This window comes from Idiotropiscis lumnitzeri, chromosome 7 (assembly GCF_059441095.1).
Source record: "Idiotropiscis lumnitzeri isolate Australia: NSW breed Sydney's pygmy pipehorse chromosome 7, RoL_Ilum_1.0, whole genome shotgun sequence".
Taxonomy (NCBI): domain Eukaryota; kingdom Metazoa; phylum Chordata; class Actinopteri; order Syngnathiformes; family Syngnathidae; genus Idiotropiscis; species Idiotropiscis lumnitzeri.
This window is the reverse complement of record NC_142397.1, coordinates 18947386-18966070: the sequence shown is the minus strand read 5'-3', so window position 1 is coordinate 18966070 and position 18685 is coordinate 18947386. Positions and strand designations below refer to the sequence as shown.

General features: G+C 38.8%; 1 protein-coding gene across 3 annotated transcripts; it reads left to right on the top strand.

Moving 5' to 3' along the window:
- Positions 1–2256: 2256 nt before the first annotated feature.
- tbcela (tubulin folding cofactor E-like a) lies at positions 2257–17348 on the top strand. Of its 3 annotated transcripts, none has more exons than XM_088300900.1 (10): positions 2257–2363; positions 3132–3189; positions 5004–5155; positions 8516–8655; positions 8878–9059; positions 9161–9417; positions 12142–12268; positions 12431–12547; positions 13719–13830; positions 14842–17348. In XM_088300900.1, exons 3-10 carry the CDS (start codon positions 5008–5010, stop codon positions 15046–15048), a joined length of 1290 nt encoding a protein of 429 aa, XP_088157026.1. In that variant the 5' UTR covers positions 2257–2363; positions 3132–3189; positions 5004–5007; the 3' UTR covers positions 15049–17348. The 3 variants fall into 3 exon arrangements, with proteins under 3 accessions (XP_088157026.1, XP_088157027.1, XP_088157028.1); XM_088300901.1 differs by having other exon boundaries at positions 8516–8668; positions 8945–9059; XM_088300902.1 differs by having other exon boundaries at positions 5001–5155; positions 8516–8668.
- Positions 17349–18685: the final 1337 nt, after the last annotated feature.

Sequence of the window (18685 nt, the reverse complement as noted above, 5' to 3'; positions counted from 1 at the left end):
CGTTTGAATAAACAATTTTAATTGTTAGAATTTTCAACTCAAGTATACTTGCAGAAGTATTGAACAAAATGACTAAATTAGTACTTTAAAGGTTTTATACATGCGTATATACTGTAATTTTTACAACTATGCTAGATTTGTAATTGAGTGTAGTAATCGTAATGGAATTTCAATTAATTACTCAGCCCTGATTGAAATCTCTCGAATGATTTCTGGTCTGTTTACAGGTGATGTGGTCTTTTCCGATCCACTATTTACATGCTCCACTCTGTTAATCAGATCAGCTGTGCGACTCACAGAGATTGAATTCATTCGTCTATTTAGCACAGTAGCTGTGATAGTTTTAACACTTTTATAAAAGCAACATCTTGATAAAGGCAAGTTAAAAGTAGGCTACAAGTTCTCTCGAAGCAGACAAGACCTTGTAAGATGCTTTTTTTTTTTTTTTTATCCAGTTCTCACATGACTACATAAAACAAACATTGCTATCTGATGAAGGATTTCAAGTAGACTGGTAGTGTTAGGTGCTCGCTGTCCGATCAACACTTTGATAATCCATCCATTATCTATTTCGCTTCTCCTCACAAGGGCTGCGGGCGTGCTGGAGCCCATCCCAGCAGTAGGCGGGGTACACCCTGAACTGGTTGCCAGCCAATCGCAGGGCATACAGAGACGAACAACAATCTGCTCTCACACTCATACCTAGGGACATTTTAGAGTGTAAAACAAAACAGGCCTTCAAATAATATAGTATGAGGCTTTTATTTTCCGAATAGACCTCTCATTCTGTTGTTTGAATGCACAATTCGCTATTGCTTGTGTGCTCAATTTATAATGCTCATGTTTTATATAAATATGTTTTGATGCTGGTTTTGATTAAGAACCTTAAAAAATATCTATGCATGTGATTTTCGGAGACAAATTTTAGAGCAAATTAAGTGATCTTTGTAATGAAGCAGACCTTGGAGTTTTTTTTTTTTGTACGTACACCAGTTTGTTTGCACTGTCATGTTTTTCAAGCTTCATTGAATAGTGTTTTGTTGAATTTTACCTGGGTATTGATTATTATAATATATGATTGATGGATTGTAGTTCAAAATATTTTTAGACTGGAACAAGACAGAATCTAAGTATCACATATGTTTATTATATGTTTGTATGTATTACATGTTTATTCTGAAAGTTTAACTAATGCGCAGCATAGATTGTGCAGAGGCATCATTAGGTGTTTTGTCGTAGTGTATTTGCCGTTGTTAGTGATCTAAGGTGCTTGACCTTCGGAAAAGACATCTTTTGCAGGTGACCAAAAGTACTCAGATTGACAACAAAGTCTCCATATAAATCCGATTGATTAGTTTCTTAGCGGGCGGCACTGTGGACCCCGCCTACTGGCCAAAGTGAGGTGGGATGGGTTCCAGCACGCCCGTGAACCTCGTGAGAAGCTGCTCAGATAATAGATAGATGGGGAGCTGCAATAATGTACATTTTATGTACATCAAATTAATTATTAATGTTGGTGGATTCTTAACCCTTAATTACATTTGTTATTGGCAAGTATGGTGCATTTATTAGCACTAGTCCTCCAGATCAGTCGATGCGAAATAAATAAAATGTGAATTTGCCGAATGTGCTTTTGTTAGAAGACAAATTTGATTGAAGAAAATACACAAATTAAATCAGCGTTATAAGTGGTTATATTTACCTTTTGCTGTTGAGAATAACTGCGATTGGCTGGCAACCAGTTCAGGGTGTCCCCCGCCTCCTGCCCGAAGATTGCTGGGATAGGCTCCAGCACCCCCCCGCGACCCTAGTGAGGAGAAGCGGTATTGAAAATGGATGGATGGATGTCTCAAATTTCCCCAATGTGGGACTAATAAAGGACATCTTTATCTTTATAATAATCATGTTGCGTGCGTGTTACTGTAGCCTTAAATGTAATCAAAATGACAAGTTGACAGCTATCATTAAATAAATGCACTTTCAACATTGAGTATTACTTGTATGCTCCACAGCTCCGCAAATTGGTTAACAAAAAAAATCGGAACATTATCAGTTTTGGCATTTTGGCAGTTTACATGATGATTTGTTGATTTCATTTACAACCCTTCCCATGGGTATTTGCGTTCATGTGGAAATGAGTGATTCGAAAATCTCATTCAAGACGTCTTCGTTTTTTATCTCTTCGCTATTGTGATAGACGTAATCGTCGATAAACAAAAATCAGGGGCCCTCATCATGACTTTTCCTCCCAATCTGGAACCAATGCGTGACAAACAACAAATGACGTCACTTCCGGGGTACCGGGACTAGCTAAAAACAGCTGGCATGTTTTCATCAAGGGACATTGAAGGTGGTTGTTAAAGGTATGTAGAATGGCAACCCTGAAACAAACCAGTTAAGAAATTATCTCGAGATTAGGTCATTATCGATTTATTATTCGTGGTATGTTTCCATTCGTTTTCGATGTCGGACTAACAAGGTGCTCATGGGAGCAGGGTGGGGGGGGCTCTCAAAATAAATATTTGACCGTAAACTCCAATTTAAGCATGTATTCAGCTATCAGTAAAGCATGTCATCGCACTTTCACAAGTGCAATATTACGAGATTTTCACATGGGGTACAGTAAACGAAATGATCTTTTTAAAAAGCGAACTTCATTCAAATGTATGCCAATTCTGCGATGTATGCAAAATGTGGGCTGAGTTACGCCATTGAAAAGCGCCGTTGTCAGTTCTTGTGAATTGTAAAGACGTAAACAATATTTCGGCCATAACAAAATCGGCACATTTGTCTTGACATCCCTGAAATTAGAACTTTTATTGTCGCGTTCTCTCATTTTTGCCGCCATATATTGTCACCTAAGTGATGAGCAGTTACATCTCTTGCCCGGTAACTTATAAAATAAAAATGCACGTTGTAAATTCACAAAATCGTCCAATTTGCGCCGATGTTATGGTTGCTTTTTTTTTAATTCTTTTTTTTATCGCGGCCACCGTGCTTGATGAAAAATTGTGCATATGTTTTAATTGCTATATTATAGTAATGGTATTGGATGGTGTCAATTGAAGTGATGAAAAAACAAATTTGTTAAAAAGAAGGATGGACATTTTCATTTTTGATTTCTTTGACAGTACCAGAACAAGACAGCGAGCAGTGAACGAGGTCAAATCGAAAGAAAAGTGTCTCGAGGTAAGCTTCTTACTGTTGTAACTTGTGAATTGCCATGTTCTTTAGACAAACATTTCAGTAATTGTCGGAAGGGATTATCAACTGGTGCGTTCGCAAACACGTAGTAAAAAAACATTCATCTCAGGTTGGAATTGTCTTTCATTTTGAAAACAACATTGTTTGGACTTGTCAGTGCCTGAAATGTTATGATAGTACAGTAAGGTGTATTTATGTACCCTGGCCAAACTGCCACTTCAGAAACAAACACAGTGCCGCTCAACTTCTTATTATGGATGCCTTGACTAACTTTCAGAGGCATTTAAACTAAAGAACTTAATTTTATTTTTTGGGCTAAATATAAACCATTACAACTAGTATGTTGTATGTAGTATGTTGCACCTGTGTAGATCTTTAATTTCCCTCCCAAAAAAAAAGCCAGAGTGACTTTTAATTGAATGCCTCTGCACTAAATTAAAAAGATACCAGTGCCAACAATATTTATGTTAAATTTTGTCTGTATTTTGTGTAATTTTACCATTGCATTTTAGTTTTTGGTACATGCTGTTGTCAAGTTAATCCTCAATTTCTCAATATGACGCTTTGTCTGAAATCAACTTTGAACGCGTAAAGATGTCTGTGTTGATTCTTATTCATCCACGTCATCCGTACTTTTCTTGTCTGGACCAGAAAAAAACCCCACAAAAACTGTTGGCGAACATTTGAGACCTTGAATGAACCCTGTTGAGAACGCGCATTCGGTCCTTTTGCCAACCGTGGCTAATGTTCGCCTCTCAGTGGGAAAGGGCTTTGGCGTCAGTAAGAAAATACAAGTACCACTGTGACAGCAGTTGAGAACCACTGACTTAGGCGAACCTTACTGCTTAAAGCTGCAAAGTAAAAAAAATCGAACAGGAAAATTACAGCAACAATAACACTACCTTACATTAGCAGAGAAGGAGTAGTTTGCTTTCAGACATTACCACGATTTACCAGCAGGCCATTTTATTAAATCGGATATTGTAACAAGATCCTTTCTTTTTTTTGTCTGCAAAGCTGATGGGCCTCTACATAATGTATGCCTTACTAGAGCAGATTCCATCGCAGACTCATTCAAACTCTACATCACAACAGCCTCACTCCTCACACTCACAATTATAAGTATCAGAAATGTAGTAATGTAAAGAAACAGTTCTATATTTTAAAATTATTAGCTTGAATATCGACCTTTTGTTGTTCACAGATCTTTAAATGGCATGGCATCTTGTTTATAGTCATGTATAGTACCTGATTGGTCTGTACAGGCTAGAAGATATGGCAGTTGTTGAGCTGAAAATATGTGAATTAGTGGCACTTAAAGATTGTCCTTGCTTCTGAGTATAATAAGCCATTGATCCGTCCTTTATACAAAGCACTAATCCAGTTCAGGTTAACATGGGCAGCATGATCCCATAACAGATGAAGTAAGGTGAGAAGTGAGGTACAACACCCGTCCGTCACTGATCACCATTCAATGGCAAGGCTGACAAATAAACAATATTTCAAAATCAAATTAAACCTACTGCATTTCCTTTTTCTCACTGAGTCATGTTTTGACCATAGGAGCAAGATGGAGTAACTTGAGATAAACCACAAAGGCACAGGGAGAACATAAAACAAGCCCGTGCTGAGATTCAAAACCTGATACCAACCCAAACCTTGATCCAGCAGTGCAAAAACAATAATTCACTCTTAAAATGTACATTTTTTTTTTTCAGTTTAGCTCAGCTATTGTGATCTGTGAGTGATCTGACCTGCTAATATGTGTTGCGTCATTGTTATAATCCTGGTCAAAGCAGAGCAATGGAGTCACCAGTGTCCCAGGATGGCCGAACCTTTGTAGAGGTGATCAATGAAAAGTATAGTCCGGAGAACTTTCCGTGCCGTCGAGGGCTTGGGATGGGGGTAGTGGTGGTGCCCACTGCATGTCCCCAAGGGTCCCCCATGAAAGGTGAGCTGGATAACTTTTATCTAATCAATAGTTATGTGCATGTTGTGTTTTCATTCATACTTTTCTCTAATGAGATTCCTGCTAGTGTGTTGTGTGTAAGACAATGATTTTAGTTCAGTTTTGCAAGTTCTACTAAATGCATTTTTGACATATTTAAGTGATTCCTGGGGAAATATAAGCCATACCGGTAAGCATAAATGAGTGAAGGCTAACAATTCTGACAGTCAGCCACCTCATTGTATCTTTATCCTCACTCATGTGAGCGAAATTTTAAGTTTGAGTATCCATTGTTTTAAAGCAGGTGATAATGCTTTTTAGTTTTAATATTTAAAAATCCTGATTATTCATGCAATGGAAGCAATGCAGTAGAACACTGTTCCTTTCTGGAACCTTGTCTATGTGGAGGAATAAGCAAGAACACAATGCCGCGTTCAAGACTTTGATAAAAATAGTTACAAATACGAGCTGTTTTTCAAATATATGATATTGTCCGTGCTCTTGATTAACCACATTGAGGTTAAACACGGCCATGCTGAAGGTTATGCGAGTTTCAGTACATAATGATAATGAAAAATTCTCCATTATGCAATAATAAATCGTAGTTATCTATTTAGAATTTAATGGACTGTACATTGTAGCAAATCGATCAGTGATTTATATTAATTGATACATTTTTACAGACACTGCATGTGCCGGTTTCATTTAGGGTACTTAACGGCACTCTTGATTGAGCTTAACATTGGCACTTTTATAATAGGTATGCATGTAAAAATGATGAGTGCTAAAATTCACCCCCCCCCAAACGACTCTGTCGTGATTTAAGGGCTTTTTTGTGATGAGATTTACGACAAATTGGCACGCCCCCTTTTTCTCGGCTTGTTATTTTTTTTCCGATTTCAGCATCTACGTCACCGGACGTCCCCGCAGTAGATGCTGCGGTGGTGTTAAAATTGGCAGCAATTATCTGCAGGTCGCTAAACAGATGGCGTTAGCATAACAAAATTAGCTTCTTGGCATCCAGACATGCTACTTTGTGCCACAGATGCCTGTTGCCACTCATGCAGTTGAACATGTACACGTCCGCCACCGCATGCCTCCAATTCATGAAGCTGTCACGTCACAGAACAACATGTGCTTTTAGCCGCTTTGAGAGAGTTAATGTCGGATAGCGAACTTCATGAGAAGCCCGGTTGTCGTACCTTTTGTGAAAAGTTGGACTTTGAAAACATCCAGCACGCCTGCACATGACCCTCGTAAAGATATGGAGTGCAGAAAATGGATGGATGGAAAGACTGAAAAATTCAGAGCACCAACACTCCAGCGAGGAGGCCGACTCCACAGCTGAGTGTGGCTCACTGCACGTGTCATTTTTGGATGAGTGGTGTAGGCTTTCACCCTGAGTGGCTTTGGTGAAAAAAAAAAGTAAGTCAAGCTACCGCTTATGGATTCAAATCTAATATATAATGACCTACTAACAATTAACCTTACAAAAAGCTCATTGGAACGCATTCCATTTATGTATCTTGGTGACTTATTAAAGAAAACAGACAAGACATGTCAGAAGGTGCACGTAAGCTGCTCATTTCCTCATTCTCTTTTAAGTCACCCATGGAAAGGCTCGTGATGTTTGTAGAGGTTGAAGTGAGCCTAAGTATTGATTTCCACATACATTTTGGGGCCGGTTGGTGCCGTTATTTTGACGTTATTAGCGACGTATTTACAATGATTTTGAATGGACAAATTGTGATTGGTCCCTCCCGTGACTCCCATGGAGGGAGTAGAGGGGGCGTGGCCATATCCTTTTCTTTTTAGCGGGGCGGTTTTTAAATCTTTAAAATTGATAAAATAGAATATGCAAGCAAATATAATTTTCCTGAAAAAAGTATACATAAGTTGAGCTTGTTATTGAAAAATGGACCATGCAGGCTGAATGATCTCTTTAAGTATTATATATTAAATTATTTAATTATTAATTATTAATTGCAAACAGACTTCCTATTCACAGCAACATATTTTGCAAATATAGAAGCTTGAGTCACCAATGATCTTTACTTCATACACAACTATGATACACCAATTGAGACAACTATTAATACACCCAATTCCCAAAAAACAGTTGTGACGATCACTGATAAAGTTGGTATCATTAGTGCTGCTAGGTGAAAAGTTAGTGGAAAGCCCTGCAATGAGAAGCGTTTTGCTTTTTACCCAACTGTTTCTTATTCTCTCTATTTTTTTTTAATTGCAATGTGTTAGATTTTGTGTTATCTCTACTATATACAATATTTTCTTTGAACCAGGTCAACAAATTTTTATTTATTTTTTTAAATCTGAGATACAAGTAAACATTTCTAGATTTTTTTTTAAAACTAATTTGGAATCTACCCTTATTTCTCTAGAACATTAGGTTTTCATAAGGATAAAATAAGTCGCTCATGATGTGGCACATCATCGATTTTTGTGTGGGCAGCTGTATAGGAAAATTGGCGTTGAAAATGACATGACACCATAATGATAAGTAATTTGTAAGATATTTATTTATTTTATATAAGTAATATATGCACATGACCACATGACCTGTACATGCCTGTTGTGGGTTTAAGGACGTTTGTTGTTATAAACTCTCCAAAAGTTCTGGACTGTCTCCACTGTGTAGATTTTCTTCAGGTTTTGGTTCAGCAACAGGTAGAACTCACGACAGGTATACAGCTTCATTCCGTCAGTATTTCTGGCTGGCTCATCCTGACCAAGTTAGTCCCTCGTCAGCGATAGCCATTCGCTGTCGAGAACGAAATTTGCACATAGGTGCCGTACAAGCAGACACAAACAAAAGAAAATTATTAAAATAAAAAGAACAAGCGCGCGCACACACACACACGCACACACACGCACCACTTGGTGATTGGTGGGAAAAAAACAATATGAGACAATATAATTGTGGTCTGTGGGACTGAAAGGTATAGAACACCATTTTATTTTTTCTTTATTTGGCTGTTTGTCAGCTGCGTGGTACCTACATGTGACGTAGTACCTCTAAGTCCGTTCTCGAAGCCATTTGGCTGTCGCCGATAACTCGGATAAACCGGGCCGGCATGAAATATTGACGGCAGCTCACTGGCGGAAAAACAATGTCCACCTCCGTAAATTACACTGCATGGTATAATCCATACTGCACAGGCCTTTCTACGTCAAACAGCCAAACAAATGATTAAAAAAAAACTCGGTAAAAAAAAAAAAAAGGAAATATTAAAACTTTTATTTTTTATTTTATTTTTTAAAATCAATGCCAAAAATACATTAAAAAGCCATCTCTGATTGAAATTTGCCATTGACCAGTGTCATTTTCCACATTTCCTTCAGACCGCCTGAACCTGCCCAGTGTGTTGGTGTTGAATTGCTGTGGAATCAGCAGGGCAGGAGACCAGAGTGAAATTGCAGCCTTTTGTGCCCATGTCATGGAGCTGGACCTGTCCCACAACAAGCTACAGGACTGGCATGAGGTGCTGTCTCTGGGTTTGTTCATTTATTCACTTTCAGTATTTCCAGGTAACACACAAATGACCAAAGAGAGAATGATGCAGGTTGTGTTGTCTTTGTAATAATGACACATGGCGCCCATGTAGCCCATGAGCTCAGGTTTATTTTCTAGGCTCCTGTTTTTATTAGCGCACAATCTGGTAGAGACAGAAAAAAATTCTCAAATCAACATTACCTCTTTTCAGATCGGTAAAATTGTTTCAAACATCCCCAATCTGGATTTCCTTAATCTGAGCTCCAACCCACTAGCAGGGATGACACTTGAGCCACAGTGCGCTGAAGCCTTTTCTCGGGTACGACGCCTCGTCCTTAACAACACACAAGTGTCCTGGGACACTGTGATGCTGCTCACCCGTGAGATACCAGAGTAAGGGGACGCACTACTGAATTGTTGAGAAGATGGCTGCGTTGTAATCACTGCACCGGAGGGTGATGCCGACAAATGGACTAATGAAAGTCGTTTTGCAGGCTCGAGGAGTTGTTCGTGTGCCTTAATGAATATAGTGGCGTGCGAGCCTCCAGTGTGGTCTGCCCCAACCTCCGCCTACTGCACATCACAGACAACAGCCTACACGACTGGGCCGAAGTACGCAAGTTTGGATCCATGTTCCCTGGCCTGGACACTCTGGTCATGGCCAACAACAATTTAGCGTCCATACAGGACAGCAAGGATATCCTCCAACGGCTCTTCCCCAACCTTCGCAGCATCAACCTCCACAACTCAGGTTTACGCCATTGCATGCTTAAATCATAGTAGTTGCTGCATGAAGTCACGTAACAACAATGTATGCTTGTTGATGGCGGCACAATGCCAAGTTAGCACTGCTGCCTGACAACAAGAAGTGATATTTCTGTACAGAAATGTATTTGTCCCAAATTCTGAAAAACATATGAAGGCGGACCCAAAATGTTTGCAACTGATGAGGGAAATGCTTTTTATTTGTCACACAGATTAATTTGATAGCAATTCAGTGCTGAAAAATTGACTACTGATAGGCTGGAGACACCAGCAAAATATTAATGCCGAGTAGGAGTAGCATTGCTCAGTTGGTTGGCGGTGCATTCGTCAACACTTGAGCTGTTTTTTTTTGTTTTGTTTGTTTTGTTTTTTATTAAACTTATACTGTACTATGCAAGTAAAATGTACTCAAAAACTCCTTGTAATATTTTGCTTAGAATTTCTGAGTGAAAAAATGGAACTACGTTTTTTTTTCCAAGTAAATATCATGTATTTTTGTCAGAGCAATGAGCATGCTAGTGTTAGTCCATGCTATTGAACTTGTCTTTTATCATTTCCTTTCAAATAATCTGATAAATAATATAATTATTAATAACAGTTTCATCAGCCATAGTATGGGATGCAATCATTTTGGGTCACCCTGTACATTCGGTTTGTTGTCGACTATAAATTGTCCGAAGACCTGAATGCCCATTTGCTGCCCAGTGAACCTTGCTCTCATCCTGAGTCATTTGTGACCCTACATGAGCCTTTAGGAAGACAAGGACAAGGACACTTTAGGATTGGTTTATAATGCCTCTGTAATAGTTGATCAAATTAGCAAACCTGTCTCAGTAGTACCCAGAAGCTTTATTTACAGCTGATCATTCTCCATTCTGCTTTATAAGCTCTGCCTAAATTGTATCTCAGGGAGCCTGTGAGTCTATTTTTAGAGATCATATGAAAATAGAAGGAACCGTACTTGTAAACTTGGGACCCTGTTTTTTGTTAGAAGCGCGATTCAAGCGCAAAGCGCAGTCAGACTGTGCACAAGGTTGGAGTTTTCTTTCTTTTGGTATGTTCCTAGACTTTGCGAATGTAGAATTGGGCGTAACGGGGCATTTGCACCTTTTCATACAATTGGAGGATGGCAATAGTCTTTTCCCGGCCAATCCCATTGGCATCAAAATTAGGGCGGTCAGAGCGCAGTATGCCCTAGTATGCCATTATGGACATTGCGGAAACAGAAATCAGGCTCTGTGCATGATAGCTGCAGATAAACTGCAAGCTCTCCCCTTGCCATCATCATGCATGCATGGGTGACATGGGCATTTGGAGAACGCCCGGAGGTTTGTGTGGCCAACAACCCAGACCCGAGACCACCTGTGCTTCAACTTCGACTGCTTTTTGCAAGGGTAAAATCTAGTTTACTTTTGGAACCAAATTTGCACGCGCGCCAATAGGTGCTGCATTAACACCCAGTGACGCATAGCGTGGCTACCACATTCACAAACATGTTGAATTCGTCCATTGGCCCAAATTGTCAGATGAGTCGGGGGCGAGGCAACTCCTTGCGCTGGAACACCATACTACACCTGAAAATAAAGTTAGGACCGTCTTTACGCCAAGAGCACGGTGGTCAGTCTAACAGCTACGATTCTCATTTTAAACTGATGAACCATTCAAAATATTTTAAATCAAAATTACGGTGGATGGTGTGACAACTGGCTATAATGACCATTATTTTTGGAGGACTTCACACTTTTTTCTGTGACACTTTTGTAGTGTTTGTTATGCCAGCAATGGTAAACGGGCAATTTGTGCATACATTTGCTATGATGTAAGCTAATAAGTAGAACAATTAAAGGGACAGTGTCATACTGCGACAAAATAATCTACTGTGCCTAAAGAGGCCTGACAACAGCATGGGTCAGGCGTATTATGCCTGCATGCTAACAAACACGGCATCAAGAAGCAAAGGAGTCATGCTCTAAGCCGCTACTTTTTTCCTAGATTTTGAACCATGCGGCTAATACAACAGTGTAGCTTTTCCTTCACCGGTAGAGGCGCTTTATAGTTCAGAAAATATGCTAAATAAATCTCAATTTTTGTTTTTTTTCTCTTGGGTCTGTTCTATTTTTTTATTGTTGTGTTAAAAGGCACTGTTTTAAGACTCTGTTTATGTACCTTTATGTGCATTCACAGTACAAAATCGTTCTGTACATGCAGTAAACAACTCTTTTTTTTTTTTTTTTCAACATAAAATACTGCGGCTTGTAGTCTAGTGTGGCTAGTGTGGTATTGTTTTTTTTTTTTTTTTTTTTCAAAAGAGAGTTGGTGCGGCTCATATTCAGGTGTACCTTATAGTCTGGGAAATATGGTGATTATAAATAAAATAGTTCAACTTGATATAGTTGTACTTGCAAATATATGTTGAAATATCAAGCTTTTTAATTATAATGTTTTTTTTCTGAATGTCTGCTTATGCCAAAAAAATTTTTATTTACGCTTGAATCCTGTTATGATATTGGCTTTTAAGGAGAAGCGGTACAGATAATGGATGGATGGATGGATACTGTTATGTACCGTTCCACAATTCCATAGTTGAACTCCCCATGGAAATTCACCAAAGATTCTCCAGACATTTACTGGAAATGTTCCGCCCCTTAGCAATCTGTCGTGCAATTAAAAAGTGAACATGTCACAGTACGTCTCCTTTAAATGTGACCAGGTCTTAATCAATGGGAAGACATTGAGAAGCTGAACTTCTTTCCGAAGCTGGAGGAAGTGCGATTACAAGGTATCCCCTTACTGCAGACGTACACCAATGAAGAGCGGCGCAGCCTGATGATAGCACAGTGAGTTTCATTAAAAACTAATGCTGTAACCAGATGGTTTCGTTTTCTTCTAACACTCCATGCATTGGACACCTTATCTGTATCTGTCAATACGCTGTTAGTCCAGTTTCACATAATGTTCTAAATATCTGCCTGACAGCTCCATCGTGGTTGTGTCTTTAGGCTTCCCTCGATCTCGCTGCTGAATGGAAGCGTTGTCACTGAAAGTGAGAGAGAAGATGCTGAGAGGTTCTTCATCCGTTACTACTTGCACTGTCCTGAGGAGGAGCTACCTCACAGGTATGTGTGCTTCCTTGCTGACCTCTATTCTTCCTTCCTGCCTTTATTCGCTTACCTGCAGGCCGACATAAAACACAAAGCTGTAAGTGTAGCTGGAGTCTAGCGTAAGTGGGCTGTGATGATGATGGCAGTTGGTCACCAGCACTATCTGGCCTTAAACTCACCAGCCGCTAAGTTTGACCTAATTCAGGCGTGGGCAAACTCCAGCCCGGGGGCCACATGCGGCCCGTTAAACATTTTAGTCCAGCCCGCCGAATTTGCAAAATATTAAATTAATAAAGTTTGTTCATGTTTTATTTTCTGAATACTGTATATATATTGTTGTAATGCTCTTGTTCACTTTCATTTCAAATTAAATGTATTTTTTTCTCAGATTAGGTGAGGTTACCAAAACACTCCATCCATCTGTTCTTGGTCCGGCCCGTCCGTCAAATTTTAGAACCCATTGTGGCCCACCAATCAAAATGTTTGCCCACCCCTGACCTAATCTCATGAGACAATTGCAGGATGGTGATAATGCTCAAATTTGATTGACACTGGCTGTGAAGTTTAATTTCACGGTTTAAGAGTTCGTATAATATGGATCTGAAGCAAAAGTATCAGAAAAAATACACCAATGACTGAGAGTTTCCATACTTGTGGCACTTCAAAGATAACCTTTGAATGCAGGTTGGGTGATGGCTGGAGCTGTTAGGGAACTTGTCTGACAACAGATTAGCAGTAGAAGAGATATAAGCAAAACCATTTTTCAAATTTTATTTTAGTTGTAGATTACAATAATGACAGTGCACTAAAACACGTGTGCAATGTGGTTTGATAGTTTTTTATGCTTGGTGAGCATCATCGACTTTGGTATTATTCACTTAACCCACATTTCTTTATTCATGGTAACGTACGTCGTCTGTCACAATCCTTTACTGATACAGTAGTATAGTCATCTTTACAGTAATGTTTGTATGGAAACATTTGTATACCGTGAAAATGAAACAATAAAATGGGGGTGGGGATAACAAAAAAGTTAATAATTCCTTCATTTTATTCCTGAGATTGGTTTGCACCCAGTAAGCGGTCCTAGCTAGTATATTGCACACCGTTTGTAACCACCAAGCATTGTAGGTCGGGATCATCTTAACTGACGACTCTCTATATAAGTATGTCTTTGCTTTTGAAGATACCATTGTCTGGTTCACAAGTATGGGAAGTTGGAACCTCTAGCTGAGATTGATCTCCGACCACGCTGCCATGCTCAAGTTGAGGTTCACTGCGAAGAAAAAGTGGAACAGGTCTGTCACTTGCACCATGATATGCCCTCAATCAAAGCTTGGAGAGCAACTATATTTTAGTCACAGCGAAGCATCCTCACTTAAAAGTAGGGCTGAGCAATCAAACAAATTCAAATCGATATGATAATTAGATGCCAGCCTTCCTTTGTGGAGTTTGCTTGTTTTCCCTGTGCCTGTTTTCTCCAAAAACTCCGGTTTCCTACCACATTCTATAAACATGCAGGTTAGGTTAATGGAACATTCTAAATAGGCCCAAGGTGTAATTGTGAGTGTGAATGGTTGTTTGTCTGTGTGCCCTGAGATTGGCTGGCAACCAATTCAGGGTGTGTCGCCTCCTGCCTGAAGGCAGCTTCGAGAGGCTCCAGCACGCCTGCGACCCTCACGATGAGAAGCGGCTCAGATAACGGATGAATGGATGTATGACAAGCACGAAATATCGGTAAATAAAGTTATGTTAAAGTTAAAATGTTAAAGTTTGTCTTGAAACAGCTTACCTTAACTCGAATCCCACGTTGAATTTTATCCAAAGTGTTGTTACTTGGTCGCCCATAATAATCATAGCTTAACTTTCGCTTTGCAAAATCACATCAACAAGGGACTTTGGCTAAACTGCACCGCGGGATTCTAGTTAACCAATTTTTGGATAAAAATGAAAATTTTAATGTAGTTAGTAGCCAATGTTCCAGTGTTCCGTCGTAATCGGCCAGGTGACAGGTGACCTTTGACCACAATGCAATGCGGGATTCTAATGAAGGCCATTGTTATAAGCCATTTGAAACCAAAAAGAAACATTTTTCCCTTGTTAGGGGCAAAAAAATATTTTATCCAATCGGAACTCTTCCGCTGCCATAAATCCGATTAGGCAACAGGGATTTTGGTATAATTTTAATTTACACAAATTTTAACTGAATATGTCGCAGTATATTATTTTTCAAAATTGTTCAGCCCTACTTAGAAGCCAAACATTCAGTTTAATGTCTACAATGCATGCCCAATGTGTATTTTCCTCAGCTAAACATCCGTTTAGACCAGACGGTGGCGGAGCTAAAGAAGCAGCTGACGTCAGTGGTGCAGCTGTCCACCAACAGCATGAGGCTGTATTATATTGACAAGAACAGCGCTTTTGGCCCGGATGAACTCAAGTACAACACGCGAGCTCTCCACACATACAATATCCAAGATGGTGATGAGATACTTGTTGTGCCCAAGACCAAATGAACCTCTGGCTTCCAGCTGGCCATTTTCTTTTCTGAACGATTAGTTGGATGAATTGTGGATTGCTTAGTCAACATTGGAAAACGATGACATAATGTATATCTTATAGCTCCGCAGCCTGCGTGATAAAATGAAGAGTCAAACAAAGATGAGTTTCATCCTGGTCTCTCAACTGTGGACCACAAGTAGGGTGTGCTGGAACGCCACTTTGGATAGGGTTATGTCTTATTGACCGTATTTAGCTTTGGTTTATGGCATCCTCAAGGTGCCGGAAATGGAGGACAGCTCTAGACAGAAAACTTGCAGGCAGCTTTAAGCTTCCAACGGGATGGCACTGCTGCACCTTTATCTCTGAATTTATCTATGAATGCACCACAACTACATCGGCAAGTACCCAACGACACTTGATTGGCCAATTGCGGCAAAAGCTACATTGACCCATCAAGAGTCCGTACTGCTGAATGGAACAAGTGATGCTGCATTATCTGCATAGAGACAAGTGTTGAGAACAGCATCCTTTCACAAATTCCCAACTGTGACTTAAACAGCATCTGATACACATCGTCTTGATCCATTTTGTCCTTTAGCGGTCTGTTTCTTTAACCCATGTGAACTCGTAGTCCAACAATGCATAATTCTTCATTTTTCATGAATGAAAAAACATATTTCATAATTTTAATGTATTTATTTTGTTTAAAGATAGGACATTCAGTTATTTTTTTCAGAAAGTCTGACTAAAACTGAATCATACAAAATCCAAAGGGAGTAATAATAGGAAATAATGTAAATCCAATTAATTCCATTCCGGACCGCTAAAAGTATATTTTATTGAGTATAACTATAGCTATATGTATGAAAACCATGTGAAATAAATATAAATGACTAATGAACTGGATAAATGAAACTTAACTGACTGAAGAATCCTGCTGGTGTATACAGTGAGGATGGACTAGAGGGGGCATTTTCTGAGCTCTTTCTTGAATTCTATAGTGTTTTTCACTTTAGTCAATTATTGCTGGCACAAAACCCTGCAGTCGTATTGTGTATAAAGGGTTCCACATTCGGCAAGGTGTATTGCACAATTGGGGATGAAATGAATACATCATAATTTAGGTAACGTCGGTTAAAAATGCAAGTGCTCATGGAATTGTTCCTGCCTCGAGTACCCGCTTATTTATTATTGACCACAGCAACAGTAGCATTACAGTAACATGCTGCCAATGCAGTAAGGAGGCCAACTTCAAAATAAATCCGCACTTATATTGCCAAATAATTGTATATAAGCTGTGAACAAATTCATAGGCTGCGTCCTCCCAATTTTCGTACCACATGACGTCACTTCCGGTGCGTCTCGACAGCACCTGTTTTCCAAATTCTTGAAAGACAATTCTCAGTCAGGGTCTTTCGACACCTTCAAAAGCTCCTCCTCATGTAGCCTCCGTATACCAAATATACTGTGGAGGTTGGACGGGCTAAATGTGAATTTGGACACCATGTGCGATCAAGTCACGCTGGAAGTGATGTCATGCAGATGAAAATACGGCCTTCGGAGGACCCATCCTGTGAATATTGACACAGCCATGGACATCAACGCCTTGGTGTGCTTTTATTTTCAAGTTCGTCGCGGAGTAGTGGCTGACTTGGATCGTCTTCTACACTCTGTTGGTAGCGATGCCAGCCACACGTCGTCTTTAAATAACTTTCAATCGTTAATTAAGGGCACATTTAAAAAAAAAAAAAGTGCTGGATTACTTTTCAAAGGCAATTTTAATTGACGTCAATGCCTCTACACACTTTGAAGCCGACAGCCTGACACAGTTGCCCTTCTTACTGATCACTTTTTAACAAGGCAGGCTATCTCAAGTGTGTAGTTTTAGCCAGCAAAATCGCTACCGTGACTTCTTTTCATAGACCAATATCTATCTTTTTTAATTATGGAAATCACAACTGTAAATGACAATTACAAATTTATATGAACACAACGTTAAAGCCCGAAAAACAAATTTAAATGTTGCATATCAATGTTTTAAAATGTTGTACTGTTTGTTGATTGAGTCAATAAATAAATAATAATAATAATAAAAATAAATACTGAGAAGCAGTTGGACATTTACCATTAGGTGCAAATGTTTTTTTTGTTTGTTTGTTTTGTTTTTCTCTCTCTATAACCTCGCAAAAAAAAAAAAAGTTATTTTTATCCAAACACCCGATTATTCAATTTCATTTTAAGTAGGGTATCTGAATACCTATTTTTTTTTTAAATATATTTTAGTTTAGTTTATTTATTCATTTATTTTTAACAACCCAAGGCGAGCGCAAGCCTCTCCTGTCTGCTTGGCAACACTTGGACAAGTTGGGGCAACATAGGTGTGTAATGTCCTGTCATATGTTAAGCCTTCAAAATAAAAGTGAAGCACCATGTTACATTTCACCTCCATGGTGGCTTTTTTAGAAGTCATACTCGAACTATTTTCTGCTTGTTTAAGTGTAAATGAGGCACCATGAGGCAGAAGAAAGAGATTAAACAAGCATAAAATTGCCACTTTTTATTTTGAAGTTATGACTTTTAACAGGATTAATAAAGCCAATGTTGCCTGAGTATTGCAGAGCAACTGGGAGTGTTATTGTCTTGTGTTAGTAATAAAAGCTTCAATTGTGGAATATGCCTTGCCATCTGTTTAACACTTTATACACCACTTAGGAAATGATTCCAGGAAATAAATGGTCGAGTTACTGTGTGGCTGAATGAAAAATTAAGACAAAAAATTGTCAAAAACCTAATCATATGAAAACTAGGTTCACTGTATTCTTTCAACTCATTGTACTGCCTTGGAATTGTCCACAATGATTTTTGAATAGCTAAACAACATCATTGCATCTTAGTCTTTGAAAAAGCAATCAATGTGCACATATTTAATGAAATGTTTTAGTATTTTGACAGCAAATCCTTTTTTTTTTTTCTTTTTTTTTTTTCTTTTTTTTTTTTTTTTTTGTGCGCACTTTCCTGTAAGTTGCATACTCTTGATTAAATCTCGGGTGTGTTGATGGAACCAAACCAGCTTGTCGAGACCCTTCTGTATAACATCACAGGGCTAATGTGCCCATAACCACTCAACCAAGGTCTGATCTCACTGTTTTCTGTGGGATTTTTGTAAAACACTTGCATTGTCATGTGTTGTGCGCTGCACTCAACAAAACCCATTGGATGAGATCCATAGGAAGTTATTTTGACACCTAGGTTTTGCTGTTCGTTGGGTCAAATGAAAGCCTCTGCAATTTAAATCTCATTTTATGTACTCGTACCTTGAGGGACACACCACCACTTTTATTTGGTTTACATTTGGGAGGAGAAGCACAGGTATTTAGATATGTATTTAAATTTTAAATGAAATTCTAATGAAAAAAAACACAAAAATATTTGGAACAGTGAGGCCAATTCCTTTGCCAAATGATAAGTATCAGACAATTACTATATACGGTAACTTATATTTACATCTGATACGCAAGATTATTTGGACCAAAAAAAAAAAAAGAGCGCGAAATTGGAAATGGCTTGTCTAAAATGTACACTTTATGCCCCAAATTAACTCCTTAACAATTGTGGTAATGTGTTTTTGGTCTTTTAAAATTTACATACAAA

Bases quoted from the DNA above. Each gene is read 5' to 3' on its own strand.
- tbcela (XM_088300900.1), top strand. From the start codon at position 5,008: ATGGAGTCACCAGTGTCCCAGGATGGCCGAACCTTTGTAGAGGTGATC. The intron at 9,060-9,160 runs GTAAGGGGACGC...GTCGTTTTGCAG, and splicing joins CTCACCCGTGAGATACCAGA to GCTCGAGGAGTTGTTCGTGT. The intron at 12,548-13,718 runs GTATGTGTGCTT...TTGCTTTTGAAG, and splicing joins GAGGAGGAGCTACCTCACAG to ATACCATTGTCTGGTTCACA.